This window comes from Nematostella vectensis, chromosome 2, assembly GCF_932526225.1.
Source record: "Nematostella vectensis chromosome 2, jaNemVect1.1, whole genome shotgun sequence".
Taxonomy (NCBI): Eukaryota; Metazoa; Cnidaria; class Anthozoa; order Actiniaria; family Edwardsiidae; genus Nematostella; species Nematostella vectensis.
Genome location: NC_064035.1, coordinates 18196721 through 18222046, shown reverse-complemented (window position 1 = coordinate 18222046; position 25326 = coordinate 18196721). Strand labels below are relative to the sequence as shown.

At 43.6% G+C, this 25326-nt stretch overlaps 1 protein-coding gene across 2 annotated transcripts in view; it reads left to right on the top strand.

Moving 5' to 3' along the window:
• Positions 1-945: 945 nt before the first annotated feature.
• LOC116616082 overlaps positions 946-25326 on the top strand; it is a 76690-nt gene continuing 52309 nt past the window's right edge. The window contains exons 1-15 of one of the 2 annotated variants that reach the window (XM_048723517.1): positions 946-1314; positions 1672-1726; positions 2239-2457; positions 3240-3473; positions 5353-5652; positions 6008-6049; positions 6409-6561; positions 11283-11594; positions 14232-14464; positions 14729-14903; positions 15221-15289; positions 15467-15720; positions 17074-17194; positions 17921-18163; positions 19573-19758. In XM_048723517.1, the coding sequence (XP_048579474.1) occupies positions 1279-1314; positions 1672-1726; positions 2239-2457; positions 3240-3473; positions 5353-5652; positions 6008-6049; positions 6409-6561; positions 11283-11594; positions 14232-14464; positions 14729-14903; positions 15221-15289; positions 15467-15720; positions 17074-17194; positions 17921-18163; positions 19573-19758 (2632 nt within the window). In that variant the 5' untranslated portion in view covers positions 946-1278. The remainder of the gene's footprint in view (positions 1315-1671; positions 1727-2238; positions 2458-3239; positions 3474-5352; positions 5653-6007; positions 6050-6408; positions 6562-11282; positions 11595-14231; positions 14465-14728; positions 14904-15220; positions 15290-15466; positions 15721-17073; positions 17195-17920; positions 18164-19572; positions 19759-25326) is intronic. The other variant, XM_048723516.1, reaches the window with a different exon arrangement.

Genomic DNA, 25326 nt, shown 5'->3' with positions numbered 1-25326 from the left:
CTTGTGTTGACGGTAGTCTGTCTCTTGCTGGTACACTCTTGTCCAGTCCGTGAGGTCTTGTGTTGACGATAGAGTCTTGTCTCTTGCTGGTAAACTCTTGTCCATTCCGTGAGGTCTTGTGTTGACGGTAGAGTCTATTGTCTCTTGTTGGTACACTCTTGCCCAGTCCGTGAGGTCTTGTGTTGACGATAGAGTTTTGTCTCTTGTTGGTACACTCTTGCCCAGTCCGTGAGGTCTTGTGTTGACGATAGAGTCTGTCTCTTGTTGGTACACTCTTGCCCAGTCCGTGAGGTCTTGTGTTGACGATAGAGTCTTGTCTCTTGCTGGTACACTCTTGTCCAGTCCGTGAGGTCTTGTGTTGACGATAGAGTCTTGTCTCTTGCTGGTAAACTCTTGTCCATTCCGTGAGGTCTTGTGTTGACGATAGAGTTTTGTCTCTTGTTGGTACACTCTTGCCCAGTCCGTGAGGTCTTGTGTTGACGGTAGAGTCTGTCTCTTGCTGGTACACTCTTGTCCAGTCCGTGAGGTCTTGTGTTGACGATAGAGTGTCTCTTGCTGGTACACCCTTGTCCAGTCCGTGAGGTCTTGTGTTGACGATAGAGTGTCTCTTGCTGGTACACTCTTGTCCATTCCGTGAGGTCTTGTGTTGACGATAGAGTCTTGTCTCTTGCTGGTACACCCTTGTCCAGTCCGTGAGGTCTTGTGTTGACGATAGAGTCTATTGTCTCTTGCTGGCACACTTGCCCACACCGTGAGGCTTTGTTTAGATGCGGTTCTTTTCATGTGCCGTTCCAAATTGAAATACATGTAAATGGAGAAGAAACAATCGACCTCAGTCATTTGCATGTAATTGTATTATTGTATTTGGAACGGCACATGTGTCTTCACTATTCCCTAGAAATACAATTCACCTTTGTCCAAATGCGCTTTTTTGCGCCGGTTTTATTTTTTCCCGAGAACTGCAATAGATTTGAGAGGAAAAGATAGTCGTTTTAACTGTCCTACCTGTTCGCCTACATTATTTCGTGAACAGCCCTTTGTATAGCACCGCTTTTTGTGACGGATTTTATTTCATTTAACAAAGAATGTATGGTATTTGTTTTAACTTTTTGGACCCCTCCATGCATCGAAATTAATGCAAGTGAGAAATTCTCGGTGTTTTCGCCATTATTAAAAGAGGCAACCCAGCGGGGGACTGGAAGTTAAGGAACGTAGATCAGATATTCACATCTGCCGAGTACGGACGAAGAGAGGAAAGACGAAGGATCACTGCCATGGATGCGATTGCATAACCACTTCAAAATGTACTCTCAGGTCAGTTTGTGAAGTAATTATTTTCTGATCAACCATTTTTATCAGCACTCTGCCATCAAGGCTGGTTCACAAACCTTTTTACCAACGATTGATCCCGTTTTGTGCGCAGTCTTTGTGTTTCTTCATGAAAAAATATTTCATACTCTAACAAAACCAAAAAAATATGTCATCTCAACGCTTCTATTTTCACTCCGTCACACTAATCGTTTAACTGTTTCGTAATCGCGTTCAGAAATATTTATATTCCTAGATTCTGAACAGAGTTTCGAAATTCATGTTCCGGCTTGTGAGGGTTTTTTTTATTTTCTTTCCGGATTCTACAAAGCGATTCTTATTTTCCTATCTTTTTCTCTTCAGATATTCCTCGTATTAGGGCTGCTTGCGGCGCTGGTAAAGATTTCAGTCAGTGAAGGTACGAGAAACGAAAAGACTCAATTGCCAAGATAAAATTAAGATTAATTACAGTCGTTATTAATCAGCGACATGTTGAACGGTGCACCTGTCATAGACATACGAGAACTTATCACATGAAATCACCTAAAAGAGCTGTTATTATTCCCTCTCCCTTTGATTATATTTGGTTGGACGCAACTATTAAAAACATTGAAACATTTTGTTTGTCTTTGTCTAAAATTTGATACACTTTGTAATACAATTGACTCACTTCCTAATAAAAAGCTGAATACCTACTTTGAAATAGAATCTGACGCACTAGAATTTAAGTATGAGAATAGGCGAGTGTGTAAGTTAAAAAGAGATCCTTTAAGGAATTTATTTGCTATCCTGTTAAACTTGTTAGACCATGATTAGCCCATGAACTTACGTAAGCTAGAGTAGCTCGCGGCACAAAGGGCAATAAATGCATTCAAGGATATTCACACAGAAGTCCATCATTTTCTCTAATTCCTTCCTTTTTCTATTTAGAAATCGATCGCTGGACGTTTAGCAAATTGTCAAACGACGAAACCGAATTCCCTAACGTTCATAGTAATCGCAGACCGTTCAAGGTTCATGGAGGTAATCCGTCTGTTGTGGATGACATGGGTCTGCTTAGCCTGCCCGGGGACGGCACCTTCCTCAGAGCTCCCGACCCACACGGACTACCAAGCAATGCCTCTGTCGGATTTTGGATGAAACATGGAGGTGAATCAATTCTCATATGCGGTTCTCGATTCTTTGGTGTTGGTCTCGCAGATTGTCATTAGACAGTTAACTTCCTCTGTGTGAAGCTAACTCTTAACCCATAGCTTTAAGCGGTATAGTTGCACACCTGTGGCATTTTTCACCTTTGGGAAACTAGGTTCGATGGAGATGAATACGTTGGAATTCTTGACCGTATAGTAGTCATGAACCAGTCACATTTTATAGATGAACTTATAAAAAAAAGCTTGGATAAACCACTGAGTTTTAGTAAGTGTATGGAAACTGAAAAGCTCTTCAAGTCTCCAAAATCTCGATATTCCCAAGGAAAGCATACCCCCTCCCCTAAATTAATAACATTTTAACTTTTATGCCCCTCATAAAAAGCGCTGCCTGGGAACTTGCACTCTCTTGGCACATTTCGTAGATCCAAGGGAGTATCCGCACGGTGGGCTCGGCGGGTATTTATATTTTTCTTGACCATTTTGTGGCTGGATTTTGACTGTAGCGTGACGAATCAACCCCTCTACTTTATTCCTTCTAAAAACATAAACGATTGTTTTGGCGATGATTTAATTTAATCACGTTTGGAAAACGTTTATAGAAACAAATATTTAGATTACTTTCATGATCTGCATGATAAGGAGATGGACATCTATCTCAGTAATTCCTAGTAATAGAAACTGGTTTTGAGTTCTCCTAGTTAAATACTTAGTTTAATACTTTTACGTCATCCGAACAAACCGTGAGTTCCGATCTGATGCAATATTTCCATCGCTTGTTAGGCTTCCACTCGCATATCCTCGGAACCGAAAATAAATACCACGAGAAGCTAGATGAGTGGCTGTCTCCATACTTCCAGTCCAACTCCTCCAAATGGACCCGGTGCTTCAGGGCCGCTGAAGAGAACTGGGACGCATCTAAACTAAACAATAACTGCAATAACAAAGGTCCGATTGTGATGATCGTCAGAGTCGGTCAGCTGATTTTTGGAGGCTTCCTCAGCACATCTTTAACAGGTAAAGTCTAAATAATGTTGTTTTTATTTCACTTCAGTGACAGTTTCAATAAATAAGGGATTTTGAATTGACGTAACTCCGACTGAATTGACGCACCTTTGATAGGTATGACGCACTTTTAATAGATATGACGCATCTTCGATAGATATGACGCACCTTTGATAGATATGACGCACCTTTTATAGATATGACGCACTTGTAATGAATCGACCCGTCCTGCGTTGAATTGAGAAATCTTGAAATGAAATGCCCCAAACATTCATTGCCCTAAACATTCATTGACAAACAATGTAATCGAATTATATTTTTTTACAAACTTTTTAACACATTAACCCCTCAACCGGCCTGTGCCGGCTTTGGGAAGTACCAACAACCCAAAAAATTCATAAATGCAAACTAAACACAACAAGATTAAGATATTCAGGCATCAGTCTAAGGGATAAATGGTCTTGAAGATATGCATCCAACCAAGGGGTTGAGGGGAGGGCCAGTCAACACTCTTCTCCCCAAAGTCAGATGGTTTTTTATAAGTCTTTTCACCCCGAAGCCAAACAAATCAATCCCAGGTCATACAGACCCAGAATAGCAGTGTAAATAATTTTGGAATCAATTTGGTTTCAGAAAAGAAAGCATTTAGGAGAGCTGTGGTGATTCATTAGAAAATTATTTTCTCATCCAGGCAAAGCCAAACAAGAAAAAAATCATCATGAATCCACCTTTGCTTGCAAATATCCATAAGTAAAGCACTCAATTATGCCCCAATAGACATCATGCTGTCCTTAGACACTCTCCTAATATGCTCAGAGCTGTATTTTTGATGAAAAATACAAGCAACCATCAACTTGTGCTGGCTTCAGCACAACGACGAGGGATTAAAAGTGGGGACCGCAAAGCACTGTTGGAAAGCTTGGATACCGCTGACTAGGTGCAGCTGTGTTTGACTTTGACGGGCTGTATAAAACCCAGAATAGGGGGAGGTATCTGTTTTCAGTCTGTTTTTTGTAAATTCAGCTCAGAAATAGCCAGGAGTCAATGGATTAATGAAATGACATATTTTATATTTTTCAAGAATCTTTAAATGAAATGACACATTTTGATAATAATTGACAAGTACTGAAAGAAATTAAAGCAAAAAAATATATACCTAGAAGGAATGAAATTAATTAACACTTCTTGAATTGACTTCAATTTTTTTTTAAGTAATTAACTCTTTTTGTTAAATAGTCTGGGAACCAGTGACATGTTTGCTTTCTTTGATAGCTGTCCTAGTCTGATGACGTCATTCAGATTCATAAACAATGATGCCATGCCTAAATTCATTCCATTTCACAAATGTTTGTCGGATTTATAACGTCGTGAAGTTTCCTTAGCAACGGCCCTGAGAGACAATGTGAGCTCATGTCCGGGTGGCAGTAGAGACTGTTAGTTGGTCAACCCTCCGAAATCCTCACGTTTGAATTCTCCCCTTCTCTCTCTGTTTGGCCGCCATCTTTGACCATTGTTACTAATGAGCTGAAAGCAGCTCATTGGCAGAGGCGAAATCGTGATATTTTAAGAAAATTTGTTTTACTTAGTTGATGCAAATGATGTTCAACGTTCAAGTTCTTTGATAAAAAGTCTGGGAGATATGAAGTACAAAAAGCTGATACATGATTGGTTTTATTTTAAAATAAACATACTACCACTTTTAAGTTTTGAATGTTAAAACAGTTATTGATCATGGAAATTCTCAATGTGAACTACTTTACTGCATTATTTAATTTATTGTATTTAATTTCGCGCGAAGATGAAGATATTTCTGTGAAAGAGACTGGCGAACTGCGCCAATAATATTCCCACTTTCAGTATCTGGTGAACTGTCTTTGCTCTCTAATTCTAGGCTCAGGTTATGTGAAAGATTCCTCAGCCTTCATCTTCAGTTTGAAAAACGCGAACGATTTGGCCCCATTCAAGTGCAACGTAAGGCCTGATAAATGGGCGGTGAGGAGCAATGATGGGCACTTTCCGAGTTTCGGTGATGGCGACATTAGTCTCTTTTCAATTGAGAATTCGTCCTCAAGTAACTTGGGGAATACATACGATGTTAATGACATAGACATTTCAGACGAAGATAAGATGAAGGTGCTCGCTGGTGCACATTACTTCAGACCGCAAGACTTGGAAATCTTCTACAGACAGCGTAAGTACCGACCAGATGATGATCAAGATAATTACTTGGGAGAAGTTACCTTCCTGCGCAGAGTTGTTTGTGTCGCTCTGTCGCGAGTGACAGAGATCTGCGCAGTAGGGTAAAGAGAGATAACTTGGGAGAAGTAAGAACTGATCCAGATAATAACTTGGGAGAATTAAGTGCTGATCCAGATAATAACTTGGGAGAATTAAGTACTGACTCCCGGCTTATCCTAGTCGTTTGGTACGTTAGGCTGTGGTTTTCGGTGTGTCACAGAGGAAACTAGAAACCTTAAACACCAGCTTTTACTTCAGCCACTGTTCTTAGCCGCCGTCGGTACTAAACGGTTATGTTTACTTTTCAGCTCTATACCCGAAAGAAAGTGAGGGCATAAAGCAAAATAGAGGTAAAAAAAATTTAAATGATTTAACCATAAAATTCAAGAGTCATTCATAACCTGTTTGTGAAATCCCAGTTGAACTCACGATATTACATACTTGGAATTTATCTCCTTTTTTTCATATGATACCTATGACTGCGCAACTCTCCTAAACCCCCCAACGCCAGTAAATCTTTGGTATGCGCCTTTTAATGATACAGACCCCGATACATATATACCAGCACTGCTTCAAACCCCACCCCACCCCACCACCCTATCCCGTCAGATACCTTGTGGAAATGCAGATAGACGAACTCTGATCAGGTCACTGGGTTCGAAAATACGACTTTTGATGCTAGTTGACGTGCTTTGTTTGTATAATTCAGATAGAAGAACTGTGACCTTAAGTCTAAGGTCATGGACGAAAAATAGTGATCAACAATCTGGTTCGTCCTACATCAAAATCAACAACGAGATGCACGTGTACGGAACATCCGAACAAACAGGCCTGAACATCATCGCTATCAGTCGAGAAACTGGTATGATGATTTCTGTGTGTATTGTTCCGTAACACCAACAAGGGACTATTCTGTTGCGCATGCGCATTTCATTGAGCGATATGGCGATCACAATGGCGGATGTGTAAGATGTGGAATTTTATGACAAAAGCACTGTTTCTGGACTGTAGAGATATTTTCTTTGACCAGAAAATTCCCACAGAAGGCAAACGTGTTTGTATGCAGTTTCGCTCAAATCAGCGATTGTCGGATACCGTTTTGCGTGCTAAATATTACCAAAGATGCTAAACAGCTAACCATTCACAGAAATTGATCGTGGCGTGTTATGATTTCTACATGAATTTCGAAAATGATTTCTCCGTTATTTGAGGGCGACTGTACTGGAGTCCTGCACTATGACAGTTTTTCTTATCTAGTTTATCTGATTGGATATTATGATAGAAATCCGTACTCTTCCGTTAGGATAAACTTATTTACAACTACGGCGTAATTTGCTTGATTCACGGTTTGACAGTGATTTTCTCGGGATCTGGGAAATAAAACCACAGTTCCCAGATTGTGATCACTTTTATCGTCCCTTATTTATCGGGATTTTATGGGTGCCATTTATAGGAAAATCGGAGAAAGATTTTAAATTATTTTTTTAGTGTGTGGTATCCATTTTCTAGGGTATGATTGCTGGTAGAACTGTATGCGGTTTTCATATCAAACACAAGTTGTTCTGAATAACATACAATTATAATACCCTTCTCTAAACAACCCTTTCTTTTACCACAAATCGGACAAATATTTTTAGAGATATTGTGCCTAAATAAACACTTAGTTATCACTTATCGTGAATATTGAATATTTCATTACTATGGAAAATCGAGTAATAAAACCACACAAATGATGCCACTATGTTGTGCACAGCTATTAATAATTTCATTATTTGTTAAGAAAAAACACACTAGTTTAATCATTTAGACATTTTGAACATCTTTGCACATCTAATCGCGCTATGGGTGAGTGGTTTCCCTTAGGAGAGCCTGCAATCGTCGGATGTCGTTCAGCATCTGCAGGCATGGTCATACATAATAGTCTCTTGTTTCCAACACCAGCGTCTGTTTTTCTTCCAAGGGTAGAAGGTGTGAGTAGAAGGTGTGGGTAGAAGGTGTGGGTAGAAGGTGCGGGTAAAAGGTGCGGGTAGAAGGTGTGGGTAGAAGGTGTGGATAGAAGGTGTGGGTAGAAGGTGCGGGTAGAAGGTGCAGGTAGAAGGTGTGGGTAGAAGGTGTGGATAGAAGGTGTGGGTAGAAGGTGCGGGTAGAAGGTGCAGGTAGAAGGTGTGGGTAAAAGGTGCAGGTAGAAGGTGTGGGTAGAAGGTGTGGATAGAAGGTGCAGGTAGAAGGTGCGGGTAGAAGGTGCGGGTAGAAGGTGTGAGTAGAAGGTGTAGGTAGAAGGTGCAGGTAGAAGGTGTGGGTAGAAGGTGCGGGTAGAAAAGTGCGGGTAGAAGGTGCGGGTAGAAGGTGCAGGTAGATTGTGCAGGTAGAAGGTGTGAGTAGAAGGTGTGGATAGAAGGTGTGGGTAGAAGGTGCAGGTAGAAGGTGTGAGTAGAAGGTGTGGGTAGAAGGTGTGGGTAGAAGGTGCGTGTAGAAGGTGCAGGTAGAAGGTGCAGGTAGAAGGTGCGGGTAGAAAGTGCAGGTAGAAGGTGCAGGTAGAAGGTGCAGGTAGAAGGTGTGGGTAGAAGGTGTGGGTAGAAGGTGTGGGTAGAAGGTGCAGGTAGAAGGTGCAGGTAGAAGGTCCGGGTAGAAGGTGTGGGTAGAAGGTGTGGGTAGAATGTGTGGGTAGAAGGTGCGGGTAGAAGGTGCGGGTAGAAGGTGCGGGTAGAAGGTGTGGGTAGAAGGTGCGGGTAGAAGGTGTGGGTAGAAGGCGTGGGTAGAAGGTGTGGGTAGAAGGTGTGGGTAGAATGTGTGGGTAGAAGGTGCGGGTAGAAGGTGCGGGTAGAAGGTGCGGGTAGAAGGTGTGGGTAGAAGGTGCGGGTAGAAGGTGCCGGTAGAAGGTGTGTGTAGAAGGTGTGTGTAGAAGGTGCAGGTAGAAGGTGGAGGAAGACGGTGCGGGTAGAAGGTGCGGGTAGAAGGTGCAGGTAGAAGGTGTGGGTAGAAGGTGCGGGTAGAAGGTGTGGGTAGAAGGTGCAGGTAGAAGGTGCGGGTAGAAGGTGCGGGTAGAAAAGTGCGGGTAGAAGGTGCGGGTAGAAGGTGCGGGTAGAAGGTGCGGGTAGAAGGTGCAGGTAGAAGGTGCGGGTAGAAGGTGTGGGTAGCAGGTGCAGGTAGAAGGTGCGGGTAGAAGGTGTGAGTAGAAGGTGCAGGTAGAAGGTGCAGGTAGAAGGTGCGGGTAGAAGGTGCGGGTAGAAAAGTGCGGGTAGAAGGTGGGGGTAGAAGGTGCGGGTAGAAGGTGCGGGTAGAAGGTGCAGGTAGAAGGTGCGGGTAGAAGGTGCGGGTAGAAGGTGCAGGTAGAAGGTGTGGGTAGAAGGTGCGGGTAGAAGGTGTGGGTAGAAGGTACGGGTAGAAGGTGTGGGTAGAAGGTGTGAGTAGAAGGTGTGGGTAGAAGGTGCAGGTAGAAGGTGCAGGTAGAAGGTGCAGGTAGAAGGTGCGGGTAGAAGGTGCAGGTAGAAGGTGCGGGTAGAAGGTGCGGGTAGAAGGTGCGGGTAGAAGGTGCAGGTAGAAGGTGCAGGTAGAAGGTGCGGGTAGAAGGTATGGGTAGAAGGTGTGGGTAGAAGGTGCAGGTAGAAGTTGCAGGTGGAAGGTGTGGGTAGAAGGTGTGGGTAGAAGGTGTGGGTAAAAGGTGTAGGTAGAAGGTGCGGGTAGAAGGTGCGGGTAGAAGGTGCGGGCAGAAGGTGCGGGTAGAAGGTGTGGGTAGAAGGTGTGGGTAGAAGGTGCAGGTAGAAGGTGTGAGTAGAAGGTGTGAGTAGAAGGTGCGGGTAGAAGGTGCGGGTAGAAGTTGCGGGTAGAAGGTGCGGGTAGAAGGTGCGGGTAGAAGGTGTGGGTAGAAGGTGTGGGTAGAAGGTGTGGATAGAAGGTGCGGGTAGAAGGTGTGGGTAGAAGGTGCAGGTAGAAGGTGCAGGTAGAAGGTGTGGGTAGAAGGTGCAGGTAGAAGTTGCAGGTGGAAGGTGTGGGTAGAAGGTGTGGGTAGAAGGTGTGGGTAAAAGGTGTGGGTAGAAGGTGCGGGTAGAAGGTGTGGGTAGAAGGTGCGGGTAGAAGGTGCGGGTAGAAGGTGCGGGTAGAAGGTGTGGGTAGAAGGTGCAGGTAGAAGGTGTGAGTAGAAGGTGTGAGTAGAAAGTGCGGGTAGAAGGTATGGGTAGAAGGTGTGGATAGAAGGTGTGGATAGAAGGTGCGGGTAGAAGGTGTGGGTAGAAGGTGCAGGTAGAAGGTGCAGGTAGAAGGTGTGGGTAGAAGGTGCAGGTAGAAGGTGCAGGTAGAAGGTGTGGGTAGAAGGTCTGGGTAAAATGTGTGGGTAAAAGGTGTGGGTAGAAGGTGCGGGTAGAAGGTGTGGGTAGAAGGTGTGGGTAAAAGGTGTGGGTAGCAGGTGCAGGTAGCAGGTGCAGGTAGCAGGTGCAGGTAGTAGATGCGGGTAGAAGGTGGGGGTAGAAGGTGCAGGTAGAAGGTGCAGGTAGAAGGTGCAGGTAGAAGGTGTGGGTAGAAGGTGCAGGTAGAAGTTGCAGGTGGAAGGTGTGGGTTGAAGGTGTGGGTAGAAGGTGTGGGTAGAAGGTGCAGGTAGAAGGTGCGGGTAGAAGGTGCGGGTAGAAGGTGCGGGTAGAAGGTGCAGGTAGAAGGTGTGGATGGAAGGTGCAGGTAGAAGGTGCGGATAGAAGGTGTGGATAGAAGGTGCGGGTAAAAGGTGTGGATAGAAGGTGCAGGTAGAAGGTGCGGGTAGAAGGTGTGGATAGAAGGTGTGGGTAGAAGGTATGGGTAGAAGGTATGGGTAGAAGGTGCAGGTAGAAGGTGCGGGTAGAAGGTGCGGGTAGAAGATGTGGGTAGAAGGTGCGGGTAGAAGGTGCGGGTAGAAGGTGTGGGTAGAAGGTGTGGGTAGAAGGTGCAGGTAGAAGGTGCGGGTAGAAGGTGCGGGTAGAAGGTGCGGGTAGAAGATGTGGGTAGAAGGTGCGGGTAGAAGGTGCGGGTAGAAGGTGTGGGTAGAAGGTGCGGGTAGAAGGTGGGGGTAGAAGGTGTGGGTAAAAGGTGTGGGTAGAAGGTGCAGGTGGAAGGTGCAAGTAGAAGGTGCGAGTAGAAGGTGTGGGTAGAAGGTGTGGGTAGAAGGTGCGGGTAGAAGTTGCAGGTGGAAGGTGCAGGTAGAAGGTGTGGGTAAAAGGTGCAGGTAGAAGGTGTGGGTAGAAGGTGTGGGTAGAAGGTGCAGGTAGAAGGTGCGGGTAGAAGGTGTGGGTAGAAGGTGTGGGTAGAAGGTGCAAGTAGAAGGTGTGGGTAGAAGGTGTGGGTAGAAGGTGTGGGTAGAAGGTGTGGGTAGAAGGTGTGGGTAGAAGGTGTGGGTAGAAGGTGCGGGTAGATGGTGCGGGTAGAAGGTGTGGGTAGAAGGTGCGGGTAGAAGGTGTGAGTAGAAGGTGTGGGTAGAAAAGTGTGGGTAGAAGGTGCGGTTTAAAAAGTGCAGGTCAAAAATGGACCGAGGGAGGGAGGGAGCGATAGATCGACGGAAAGAGAGGGGGACGACACTCTGCTTGGTATTAAGTTATGTTTATATTTTATTCATCCCTTTAGGTGAAATATTCACACTTCCAAGCATGGTTCATCATATCCAGTCTCCATTCAAACAGCAGATCGATCAACTTCCTCCTCGCGTCGTCATTATAGCTGTTGGGCAAAACAATTACAGGAAAGATGGATTTGGCCCACTCGATACTAGTAATTTCGGTTTAGATGATTATGTAAATTCAAATGAGGAACTGTTCGGTTATGAGCCATATTCCTATGCGTTAATAGCGACGAAGAAAACGGATTCAGAACCTATCTTCTACAAAAATGTGTCCACAACAGGCATAGCATCTTTAGAGGCGCAGCTTGTTCTAGATGGTAAGTTGCAAAGCGCGAAATTGCATCAAATCTTATTCTGAATTATTCTACTTTCTCCAACTAATTATCAAGGAATTAGTTCCCTATCATTTATTCATTCAGTACAGTGCTTGATACAGTGGGGATCTTATGTTAACATATTCATACCTTCACCTTCTCTGCCGGCGATCTAATGTTATCATATTCATACCTTCACCTTCTCTGCCGATCTTATGTTATCATATCCATCATACCTTTCTTTTCTCTCTTGATCTAATTTTATAATATCCATACCTCCACCTTCTCTGCCGATCTAATGTTATCATATCCCTAACTTCACCTTCTCTGCCGATCTAATGTTACCATATCAATCATACCTTTTTTTCTCTGTTGTTCGAATGTTATCATATCCATACGTTCACCTTCTCTCTCGATCTAATGTTATCATATCCATACCTTCATCTTCTCTGCCGATCTAATGTTATCATACCCATACCTTCACCTTCTCCGTTGGTCTAATGTTATCATATCCATCATACCCGTCTTTTCTCTGCCGATCTAATGCTATCATATCCATACCTTCACTATCTCTGCCGATCTAATGTTATCATACCCATACCTTCACCTTCTCTGTTGATCGAATGTTATCATATCCATACCTTTACCTTCTCTGCCGATCTATTGTTATCATACCCATACCTTCACCTTCTCTGTTGATCTAATGTTATCATATCCATCATACCTTTGTTTTCTCTGTTGATCTAATGTTATCATATCCATACCTTCACCTTCTCTGACGATCTAATGTTATCATATCCATACCTTCACTTTCTCTGCCGATCTAATGTTATCATATCCATACCTTTACCTTCTCTGCCGATCTAATGTTATCATATCCATACATTCACTTTCTCTGCCGATCTAATAATAACATATCCATACCTTCACTTTCTCTGTCGATCTAATGTTAACATATCCATACCTTCACCTTTTCTGTCGATCTAATGTTAACATATCCATACCTTTACCTTCTCTGCCGATCTAAAGCTATCATATCCATCATACCTTTCTTTTCTCTGTTGATCTAATGTTATCATATCCATACCTTCACCTTCTCTGACGATCTAATGTTATCATATCCATACCTTCACTTTCTCTGCCGATCTAATGTTATCATATCCATACCTTTACCTTCTCTGCCGATCTAATGTTATCATATCCATACATTCACTTTCTCTGCCGATCTAATGTTAACATATCCATACCTTCACCTTCTCTGCCGATCTAATGTTATCATATCCATACCTTCACCTTCTCTGCCGATCTAATGTTATCATATCCATACCTTTACCTTCTCTGTCGATCTAATGTTATCATATCCATACCTTCACTTTCTCTGCCGATCTAATGTTATCATATCCATACCTTCACTTTCTCTGCCGATCTAATGTTATCATATCCATACCTTCACCTTCTCTGTCGATCTAATGTCATCATATCCATACCTTCACCTTCCTTGCCGATCTAATGTTATCATATCCATACCTTCACTTTCTCTGCCGATCTAATGTTATCATATCCATACCTTCACCTTCTCTGACGATCTAATGTTATCATATCCATACCTTCACTTTCTCTGCCGATCTAATGTTAACATATCCATACCTTCACTATCTCTGCCGATCTAATGTTACCATATCCATACCCTCACTTTCTCTGCCGATCTAATGTTATATCCATACCTTCACTTTCTCTGCCGATCTAATGTTATCATATCCATACCTTTACTTTCTCTTTTGATCTAATGTCATCATATCCATACCTTCACCTTCCTTGCCGATCTAATGTTATCATATCCATACCTTCACTTTCTCTGCCGATCTAATGTTATCATATCCATACCTTCACCTTCTCTGACGATCTAATGTTATCATATCCATACCTTCACTTTCTCTGCCGATCTAATGTTAACATATCCATACCTTCACTATCTCTGCCGATCTAATGTTACCATATCCATACCCTCACTTTCTCTGCCGATCTAATGTTATATCCATACCTTCACTTTCTCTGCCGATCTAATGTTATCATATCCATACCTTTACTTTCTCTTTTGATCTAATGTTATCATATCCATACCTTCACTTTCTCTGCTGATCTAATGTTATCATAACCATACCTTCACCTTCTCTGCCGATCTAATGTTATCATATCCATCATACCTTTCTTTTCTCTGTTGATCTAATGTTATCATATCCATACCTTCACTTTTTCTGCCGATCTCATGTTATCATATCCATACCTTCACTTTCTCTGTTGATCTAATGTTACCATATCCATCATACCTTTCTATGTTATCATATCCATCATACCTTTCTTTTCTCTGTTGATCTAATGTTATCATATCCATACCTTCACCTTCTCTGTCGATCTGATGCTATCATATTCACATCTTCACCCTCTCTGTTGTTCTTATGTTATCATACCTTCACCTTCTCTCTCGATCTAATGTTATCATATCCTACTTTTACCTCTTTGTTGATCTAAATTTATCATATCTATACCTTCCTTCTCTGCCTTCCTTCTGATCTAAAATTATCAATACCATACCATACCTTTACCTTCTCTGTTGATATTGTGTTTCGTTCCATTACCTAGTAAGCACGTACGTTCTGAGTAGCGGTGGCGACTCGATGGAATCAACTGGTATTGCGATGTTCCGGGTCTCTGCGAGGCCAGACTCCTCCCGATGGCTAATCCAGTTAGCCCGCGAGACGCAGGTCACTCGCCTGGAGCTGCCCGGTATCCCTGTGGGCTGGTTGCACGTGTTTTTGACTTGGAGCGAAGTTAATGGTCTGCGTTATTACGAGAACGGGGTGCTCAAATTAGATGTTAGTATTGTATATTGCAGGAACGTTTTTAAGTTTTTAGATGTATTTCTTAAAAATTTAAAATCTTCCAATGGATGGATTCAGGATCAATTAACTTACAATAAAAGTAGAATTTAATGAGACGCATTTCTGATGCAAAGTTATTCATCCTTAATGATAGGATATTTGGAGATATATGACCCTTGCGCAATATAAAGAAAACACGATTACAGCTTGCTAATTTGCACACATCGCTGTAGGTTAACTACTTTGAATTGTATTCAGGGGACCATCAAGGAACATACACCAAGCAACAGATCTTCGCCTCTGGGTGAGATCATGATCGGCAGAGGTGTGGCAGGATATAACCTGACTATCAACACAAACATGGCGATGTATGGCTTGACCTTGTTCAATAATGAGCTTTCAGCGGAACAAGTCATGGATCATGTGAATACAAGTAAGGGTCTTGGACTTAAGCAATGTGTGTTGGTGGGAGTTCTTAGGTGTATACATTTTAACAAAAATCAGAACCCCCCCCCTCCCTCTCCCACCTAGACGGTACAATAATCATGTACCTAGAACGCCCCTGGTCGGTCCAATATTCCGTCTACGATAAGGTGCCGAGCACTCACCCTCACCCCCCCCCCCCCCCACTCACCCCCGCCCCTTAGCCGTGCAACATCTCATCGGTGATGTTGTGCCAAGCACCCTTTTGGTCGCTACAAAGCTCATAACAAAACTAGAACAAGAAACTTAATAACGGCTCGTTTGCAGTTTATCTGACCCCGGTGAATGCTACGATTGCGAATTACAGTAAGGATTCTCCGGGCTGGCACACGAAAGGTAAATATCTTGATATTGTAGAATTACAACATGTGTGAAGCACTGCTTAAAAGCAGTTATAAAAAAAATATTGTTTTGGCATAAAAGGTCAAATATTCCTCCCTGTGTTTATTTGATGGGTTGCTCGGTGAGGCTATTGTGGAGCATTAAATTGTTTTAACTCGCTTTCCTCCACAGATGACGGGTCAATGTCAATGCCGGGCGGGTACCCCAAGGGGACAAAATTCCAGTCGATTTCAATTGCATTACTCCCCACCTATAACTGTGTGAGCTTCAAGTATCGCCTACACGGAGAGGGTATTGGACGCTTAAATGTGTACAAGGCGCAAATCAGTACTGCGCATATTGATATGATATGGTTCAAGACTGGCAACCAAGGGAGAAACAGTGATTTTGTGCAGCTCAATGTCAACTCCTCGCATCCTTTTAAGGTTGGTGTAGTTGCTAACAATAGTTCTCAAGAACCTTTGTTACTTACGTTATTAACATGCACATATAAGGGCATCTGTTATTCATCTATACCAACATAGTACATCACCACAAGAAGCCCATCAACAGCGGTCATCATAATGCTTTCCACCATCTGTTTATCATCTATACCAAAATACATCGTAACATACTCTATATCCTTGACAGCTATGTCTAAAGTCCAAGCTCCATTACTACCATATAATTGAAAAAGCACTGTGTAAGTTGAGGTATTTAACCTCAACTTACACAATACTTTCTGCATAGATATCATATTGAATCAAAGGCTCTGTGAGCCAACTCGTGAATGCAACTGTATTTTCCTAGTTATTTTCTTGTGTGCATAAAAGATATACAGAATACTGAACAAAGCATGAACACATCCAAGATGCTGAGACTACATAAAAATGTCCTTATACCTTTTTTCATTTCGATGTTTTGACACACTAAGAACAGTAGAAAAAAAAAAATAGATAAATAAAAAATAGCGCTATCAGTGGGAATCGAACCCGGGTCGCTGCAGTCGTAAATAAGTGTCCGCAACGCTAGACTAACGTGGCATTACTAAGTCAATGTTTAACTAAAAATAGTTGTATTACTATTGGTATCGTACGGATCGAAAAGTTAGCATTTCAAATTGCTAGCATGTCAAATTTCAGCATATTCTTTCCGAAAACAAAATAAAATACCCGCAATAATTGATCACGCCACTGCCATACAATGTGTTTATGCATGTTAACATTCTAGAAAGGCGCAAAATCGTTATTCGATGAACAAGCGGGGCCATATGTTTGAAAAGTTTTGTTTGATATTTAAATTAGTTGATTGGGAAGAATTGTGAAAAAATAAATTTGTGGAAATCTATCTTTGTTTGCAAACTAACAATTTGAATTGGACTGAACTGTACAAAATCGATTGACGTCGGTGACGAAAGCGCATGCGCACTTTTCTGAAAATACTAGCTTATATATACTTTACAGCTCAATCATCAAATTACCGTAGCGGTCACAGGTCGATGAGAAAGCCCTTTTGTAGTAGTAAGCTTTAACCGGATATTGAACGTTGCTGTGTTGCAAAAGCGCAGAAAGACCACAAAAAGTTTACGGATGATCGATCAGACGATCGAGTGACACAGAAGTCGCCCCAAGAACGACTCGTAAATGCTTCGCAAGCACCTCCGAGTTGAAAAGAATAGCATTTGAAAATCCCTCAATAAGAAATCAATTTTTGGTAGCCAAGGGGGGTAGCATGCACCCCCACCCCCCGCCCCGCCCTTGTTACTTACCACTTACCACCTAACTTCGATCTATTTTTAGATCGGCTTTGAAGCGATCTCTGGAGGAAGTTTCCATGGTAGCATCACCATAACGCAAGTGAAAGCTTCCACAAATGCGAGCTGTGTTGACTTGCCACAGACTCCCCCTATGGCCCATGCAGGTGGGAAATTCGCCCCAAGAAACTTGAATAGGAAAATAATACGAAACACATCTTTTTATGAGAACTGTTTGCACAATATGTAATTTGCACGACTTAGTTTGATGTGTAGCTTGTAGCTTAATTCGATATGCAAACATGTATTGGCCCATTTGTCGTACTTTAGAAGTCCATTTACTGCAGTTTTCGATCTTCTGCTAACTCTCTCCTGTAATGTCCTTTACCTAACTCGCCTTCTGATGACTTATGTCACTCTAAGTCCTTGAAACAGATCCATCGGCCAGCACTGAAATGGTTTCCACCTCCGTTAAAGCCGCATTGTCACCAGTTTAATTCCGGTCGATTACGTAACAGTCTCCGATGATTTTTATTGGAAAAAGCGAAAAATATTTCAAAAATAGTGAAAGCAGTGTGTCTATTAGAAGTTTTTTTGAGGGTATGATTTATAATTTAGAGCGGATGGCCTGTTAAATAGCGCAGATTCAAATAGATTCTATTGTCTTTTGACGGTTGAGATTTCCGTCGGACCCGGAAGTAAACTGGTGACAATGCGGCTTTAAGGCGTTGACCAATCAAACAGCACCCAGCAATAATGTTATTTTAAATCATGGAAGCCAGAAAGCGGTTTGGCTGTTGCACGACAAAGGGAGCTCGCAGTAAGGGAGGCATTATGGACACATCCACGTGTATTTTTCTCATTTGAACTTTTTTTTAATATTCCTGTTACAGTTTTCCCTTCAGCGATTATAGCTCACCTTCCAGAATATACAAAAAATCTAAATGGATGGCTGACCGAACAAGGGTTTGGGAATAAAGTGTGGTCCCGGTGCCAACACACCGTATCCAGTGCTGCACCTAACCGTGACGCCATGATGTCATGCATGTCGAGCTCGCCCGTCATAGTGCTGAAACGAAACAATGATATAGTGTCTGGAGCCTTTTTTGACAACTACGAACTCTTCCGAGAAGCCAGTAAGTGGGAATATTCGGACACAGCGCATAGAAGTACCTAGTTTTAAAGGCACAGCACAGCGATTCACATCAAACTAACTCATGACATGGCTGAGCAGTGCTGAAGTGCTCCATCTCATGAAATAGTGCTCGAAATGAAAAAAAAGGGCTCAAATAGTCCGAACATGTGGTTTCGCGCAACATTATTTTTCTTATTTTTTGCTCGGAGGTGATATACTGTACCCGCATAGTTTTTTCACTTCTTTTGCCGAAATAGTGCTCAGAGCAGTCGGGAAACATGCTAGAAACAGCGAAATTCAGGCCATGTCTCGGTTAACAAAAAATAAACCATTTTTCTTGACAAATTGGTCAATCTACTTCTTGTACAGCCACGGCACCGCTGCTGCGACGCGCTCTCCGTGTTTGACGAAAAAAACCGGTAAAGTTACGTTGCACATTCCGAGCTACTACCCCGTGGGGCGCGAACTGCCCCCGACGCGAAGCCGAAACGTGCCCGACTAATTTTGTTCGAATTTTCGTTCGCGTGCCACGTTGCACATTCCGAGCTACTACCCCGTGGGGCGCGAACTGCCCCCGACGCGAAGCCGAAACGTGCCCGACTAATTTTGTTCGAATTTTCGTTCGCGTGCCACGGGTTAGGAGCTCAGATTGCGCAACGTAACTTGACCGGGTTTTCTAGTCAAACGACTGTTCTTACCTCCTTTCATTTTTGGGCCTGGAACCAAAAAAAGTCAACTTAACAGCCCTCCCCAAGGCTGAATCACACAACGACTGAGTCACGCCATGACTGAGTCACACCACGACTGTGTCATACCACGACTAAGTCACGCCATGATTGAGTCGCGCCATGACTGAGTCACACCACGACTGAGTCATACCACGACTAAGTCACGTCATGTTTGAGTCACGCCATGATTGAGTCACGCCATGACTGAGTCACACCACGACTGTGTCATACCATGACTAAGTCACGCCATGATTGAGTCGCGCCATGACTGAGTCACACCACGACTGAGTCATACCACGACTAAGTCACGTCATGTTTGAGTCACGCCATGATTGAGTCACGCCATGACTGAGTCACACCATGAATGAGTCACACAGTCGTAAGAGTAAGGGCACTCAGTTCCACTGTCCAAGAAATTGTAACAAATTCTGTAATGCTCCTGCCTCACTTTTGACGTGAGTTTTATAATCCTGAATGCCCCGTAACCATGCCACTTATAAACAATAAAATCTTTATCCGGCTTGCTGTATGGTAGAGGGGCAGATTCAAAATAATTACAAACATCGACTGCAAGAATTGAGACTACAAAGGAGTTCCCAGAAATAGAGCAAGGCAGCAAATCGGTGTGCACCACAAGCCATAACGAGCATAATTGACTCATCCAAATACCTTATTTTCCCAGAGTCATCGTCAAGAAGCTGCTCCACCAGCACTAAAGCATTCAATTTCACATTTCCTGATAATGTGACTCTTATCAAGTCTGACTGTGCATTACGTCTCGGGGACCAAATGATCTCTTTTGAAGATTATCAGTTTTCATTAGAACCAGACCAGCTGATATCAGAATCTGAAATGCTTTACTTAAACGGTAAGAATTCATTTTCACCCATCTTGAATTTTGCTCCATTTTAATAAGTACAGTATATCATATATACAGGCAGTGTATACTTCCTATTATCCCAACCCCGACCCTCATATCTACAGGCAGTGTATACTTCCTATTACCCCTACCCTGACCCTCATATCTACAGGCAGTGTATACTTCGTATTATCCCTACCCTGACCCTCATATCTACAGGCAGTGTATACTTCCTATTATCCCTACCCTGACCCTCATATCTACAGGCAGTGTATACTTCCTATTATCCCTACCCTGACCCTCATATCTACAGGCAGTGTATACTTCCTATTATCCCTACCCCGACCCTCATATCTACAGGCAGTGTATACTTTCTATTATCCCTACCCCGACCCTCATATCTACAGGCAGTGTATACTTCCTATTATCCCTACCCTGACCCTCATATCTACAGGCAGTGTATACTTCCTATTATCCCCACCCCGCCCTCATATCTACAGGCAGTGTATACTTCGTATTATCCCTACCCCGACCCTCATATCTACAAGCAGTGTATACTTCTTATTACCCCTACCCTGACCCTCATATCTACAGGCAGTGTATACTTCCTATTAGCCCTACCCTGACCCTCATATTTACAGGCAGTGTATACTTCCTATTATCCCTACCCCGACCCTCATATCTACAGGCAGTGTATACTTCTTATTACCCCTACCCTGACCCTCATATCTACAGACAGTGTATACTTCCTATTAGCCCTACCCTGACCCTCATATCTACAGGCAGTGTATACTTCCTATTACCCCTACCCCGACCCTCATATCTACAGGCAGTGTATACTTCCTATTACCCCTACCCCGACCCTCATATCTACAGGCAGTGTATACTTCTTATTATCCCTACCCCGACCCTCATATCTACAGGCAGTGTATACTTCCTATTATCCCTACCCTGACCCTCATATCTACAGGCAGTGTATACTTCCAATTAGCCCCACCCCGACCCTCATATCTACAGGCAGTGTATACTTCCTATTATCCCTACCCCGACCCCCATATCTACAGGCAGCGTATACTTCCTATTATCCTTACCCCGACCCTCATATCTACAGGCAGTGTATACTTCTTATTATCCCTACCCCGACCCTCATATCTACAGGCAGTGTATACTTCTTATTATCCCTACCCCGACCCTCATATCTACAGGCAGTGTATACTTCCTATTATCCCTACCCCGACCCTCATAGCTACAGGCAGTGTATACTTCCTATTATCCCTACCCCGACCCCCATATCTACAGGCAGCGTATACTTCCTATTATCCTTACCCCGACCCTCATATCTACAGGCAGTGTATACTTCTTATTATCCCTACCCCGACCCTCATATCTACAGGCAGTGTATACTTCCTATTATCCCTACCCCGACCCTCATAGCTACAGGAAGTGTATACTTCCTATTATCCCCACCCTGACCCTCATATCTACAGGCAGTGTATACTTCCTATTACCCCTACCCTGACCCTAATATATACAGGCAGTGTATACTTCTTATTATCCCTACCCCGACCCTCATATCTACAGGCAGTGTATACTTCCTATTATCCCTACCCCGACCCTCATATCTACAGGCAGTGTATACTTCTTATTACCCCTACCCTGACCCTCATATCTACAGACAGTGTATACTTCCTATTAGCCCTACCCCGACCCCCATATCTACAGGCAGTGTATACTTCCTAATACCCCTACCCCGACCCTCATATCTACAGGCAGTGTATACTTCTTATTATCCCTACCCCGACCCTCATATCTACAGGCAGTGTATACTTCCTATTATCCCTACCCTGACCCTCATATCTACAGGCAGTGTATACTTCTTATTATCCCTACCCCGACCCTCATATCTACAGGCAGTGTATACTTCCTATTATCCCTACCCCGACCCTCATATCTACAGGCAGTGTATACTTCCTATTATCCCTACCCCGACCCCCATATCTACAGGCAGTGTATACTTCCTATTATCCCTACCCCGGCCCTCATAGCTACAGGCAGTGTATACTTCCTATTATCCCTACCCCGACCCCCATATCTACAGGCAGCGTATACTTCCTATTATCCTTACCCCGACCCTCATATCTACAGGCAGTGTATACTTCTTATTATCCCTACCCCGACCCTCATATCTACAGGCAGTGTATACTTCCTATTATCCCTACCCTGACCCTCATATCTACAGGCAGTGTATACTTCTTATTATCCCTACCCCGACCCTCATATCTACAGGCAGTGTATACTTCCTATTATCCCTACCCCGACCCTCATATCTACAGGCAGTGTATACTTTCTATTATCCCTACCCTGACCCTCATATCTACAGGCAGTGTATACTTCCTATTATCCTTACCCCGACCCTCATATATACAGGCAGTGTATACTTCCTATTATCCCTACCCTGACCCTCATATCTACAGGCAGTGAATACTTCCTATTATCCCTACCCCGACCCTCATATTTACAGGCAGTGTATACTTCCTATTATCCCTACCCCGACCCCCATATCTACAGGCAGTGTATACTTCTTATTACCCCTACCCTGACCCTCATATCTACAGGCAGTGTATACTTCCTATTAGCCCTACCCCGACCCTCATATCTACAGGCAGTGTATACTTCCTATTATCCCTACCCCGACCCTCATATCTACAGGCAGTGTATACTTCTTATTACCCCTACCCTGACCCTCATATCTACAGACAGTGTATACTTCCTATTAGCCCTACCCTGACCCTCATATTTACAGGCAGTGTATACTTCCTATTATCCCTACCCCGACCCTCATATCTACAGGCAGTGTATACTTCCTATTATTACTACCCCGACCCTCATATCTACAGGCAGTGTATACTTCTTATTACCCCTACCCTGACCCTCATATCTACAGGCAGTGTATACTTCCTATTAGCCCTACCCCGACCCTCATATCTACAGGCAGTGTATACTTCCTATTATCCCTACCCCGACCCTCATATCTACAGGCAGTGTATACTTCCTATTATCCCTACCCCGACCCTCATATCTACAGGCAGTGTATACTTCCTATTATCCCTACCCTGACCCTCATATCTACAGGCAGTGTATACTTCCTATTATCCCTACCCCGACCCTCATATCTACAGGCAGTGTATACTTCCTATTATCCCTACCCCGACCCTCATATCTACAGGCAGTGTATACTTCCTATTAGCCCTACCCCGACCCTCATATCTACAGGCAGTGTATACTTCCTATTATCCCTACCCCGACCCTCATATCTACAGGCAGTGTATACTTCCTATTATCCCTACCCTGACCCTCATATCTACAGGCAGTGTATACTTCCTATTAGCCCTACCCCGACCCTCATATCTACAGGCAGTGTATACTTCCTATTATCCCTACCCCGACCCTCATATCTACAGGCAGTGTATACTTCCTATTTTCCCTACCCCGACCCTCATATCTACAGGCAGTGTATACTTCCTATTATCCCTACCCTGACCCTCATATCTACAGGCAGTGTATACTTCCTATTATCCCTACTCCGACCACCATATCTACAGGCAGTGTATACTTTCTATTATCTCTACCCCGACCCTCATATCTACCGGCAGTGTATACTTCCTATTATCCCTACCCTGACCCTCATATCTACAGGCAGTGTATACTTCCTATTATCCCTACCCCGACCCTCATATCTACAGGCAGTGTATACTTCCTATTATCCCTACCCTGACCCTTTATCTACAGGCAGTGTATACTTCCTATTATCCCTACCCCGACCCTCATATCTACAGGCAGTGTATACTTTCTATTATCCCTACCCCGACCCTCATATCTACAGGCAGTGTATACTTCCTATTATCCCTACCCCGACCCTCATAGCTACAGGCAGTGTATACTTCCTATAACCCCTACCCCGACCCTCATATCTACAGGCAGTGTATACTTCCTATTATCCCTACCCCGACCCTCATATCTACAAGCAGTGTATACTTCCTATTATCCCCACCCCGACCCTCATAGCTACAGGCAGTGTATACTTCCTATTATCCCTACCCTGACCCTCATAGCTACAGGCAGTGTATACTTCCTATCATCCCTACCCCGACCCTCATAGCTACAGGCAGTGTATACTTCCTATTATCCCTACCCCGACCCTCATATCTACAGGCAGTGTATACTTCCTATTATCCCTACCCCGACCCTCATAGCTACAGGCAGTGTATACTTCCTATTATCCCTACCCCGACCCTCATATCTACAGGCAGTGTATACTTCCTATTATCCCTACCCCGACCCTCATATCTACAGGCAGTGTATACTTCCTATTATCCCTACCCCGACCCTCATAGCTACAGGCAGTGTATACTTCCTATTATCCCTACCCCGACCCTCATATCTACAGGCAGTGAATACTTCCTATTATCCCTACCCCGACCCTCATATCTACAGACAGTGTATACTTCCTATTATCCCTACCCCGACCCTCATATCTACAGACAGTGTATACTTCCTATTATCCCTACCCCGACCCTCATAGCTACAGGCAGTGTATACTTCCTAATACCCCTACCCCGACCCCCATATCTACAGGCAGTGTATACTTCCTAATACCCCTACCCCGACCCCCATAGCTACAGGCAGTGTATACTTCCTATTATCCCTACCCTGACCCTCATATCTACAGGCAGTGTATACTTCCTATTATCCTTACCCCGACCCTCATATCTACAGGCAGTGTATACTTCCTATTATCCCTACCCCGACCCCCATATCTACAGGCAGTGTATACTTTCTATTATCCCTACCCTGACCCTCATATCTACAGGCAGTGTATACTTTCTATTATCCCTACCCTGAACCTCATATCTACAGGCAGTGTATACTTCCTATTATCCCTACCCTGACCCTCATAGCTACAGGCAGTGTATACTTCCTATTATCCCTACCCCGACCCTCATATTTACAGGCAGTGTATACTTCCTATTATCCCTACCCCGACCCTCATAGCTACAGGCAGTGTATACTTCCTATTATCCCTACCCTGACCCTCATATCTACAGGCAGTGTATACTTCCTATTATCCCTACCCCGACCCTCATATTTACAGGCAGTGTATACTTCCTATTATCCCTACCCCGACCCTCATATCTACAGGCAGTGTATACTTCGTATTATCCCTACCCTGACCCTCATATCTACAGTGTATACTTATTATTATCCCTACCCTGACCCTCATATCTACAGGCAGTGTATACTTCCTATTATCCCTACCCTGACCCTCATATCTACAGGCAGTGTATACTTCTTATTATCCCTACCCTGACCCTCATATTTACAGGCAGTGTATACTTCCTATTATCCCTACCCCGACCCTCATATCTACAAGCAGTGTATACTTCCTATTATCCCTACCCCGACCCTCATATCTACAGACAGTGTATACTTATTATTATCCCTACCCTGACCCTCATATCTACAGGCAGTGTATACTTCCTATTATCCCTACCCTGACTCTCATATCTACAGGCAGTG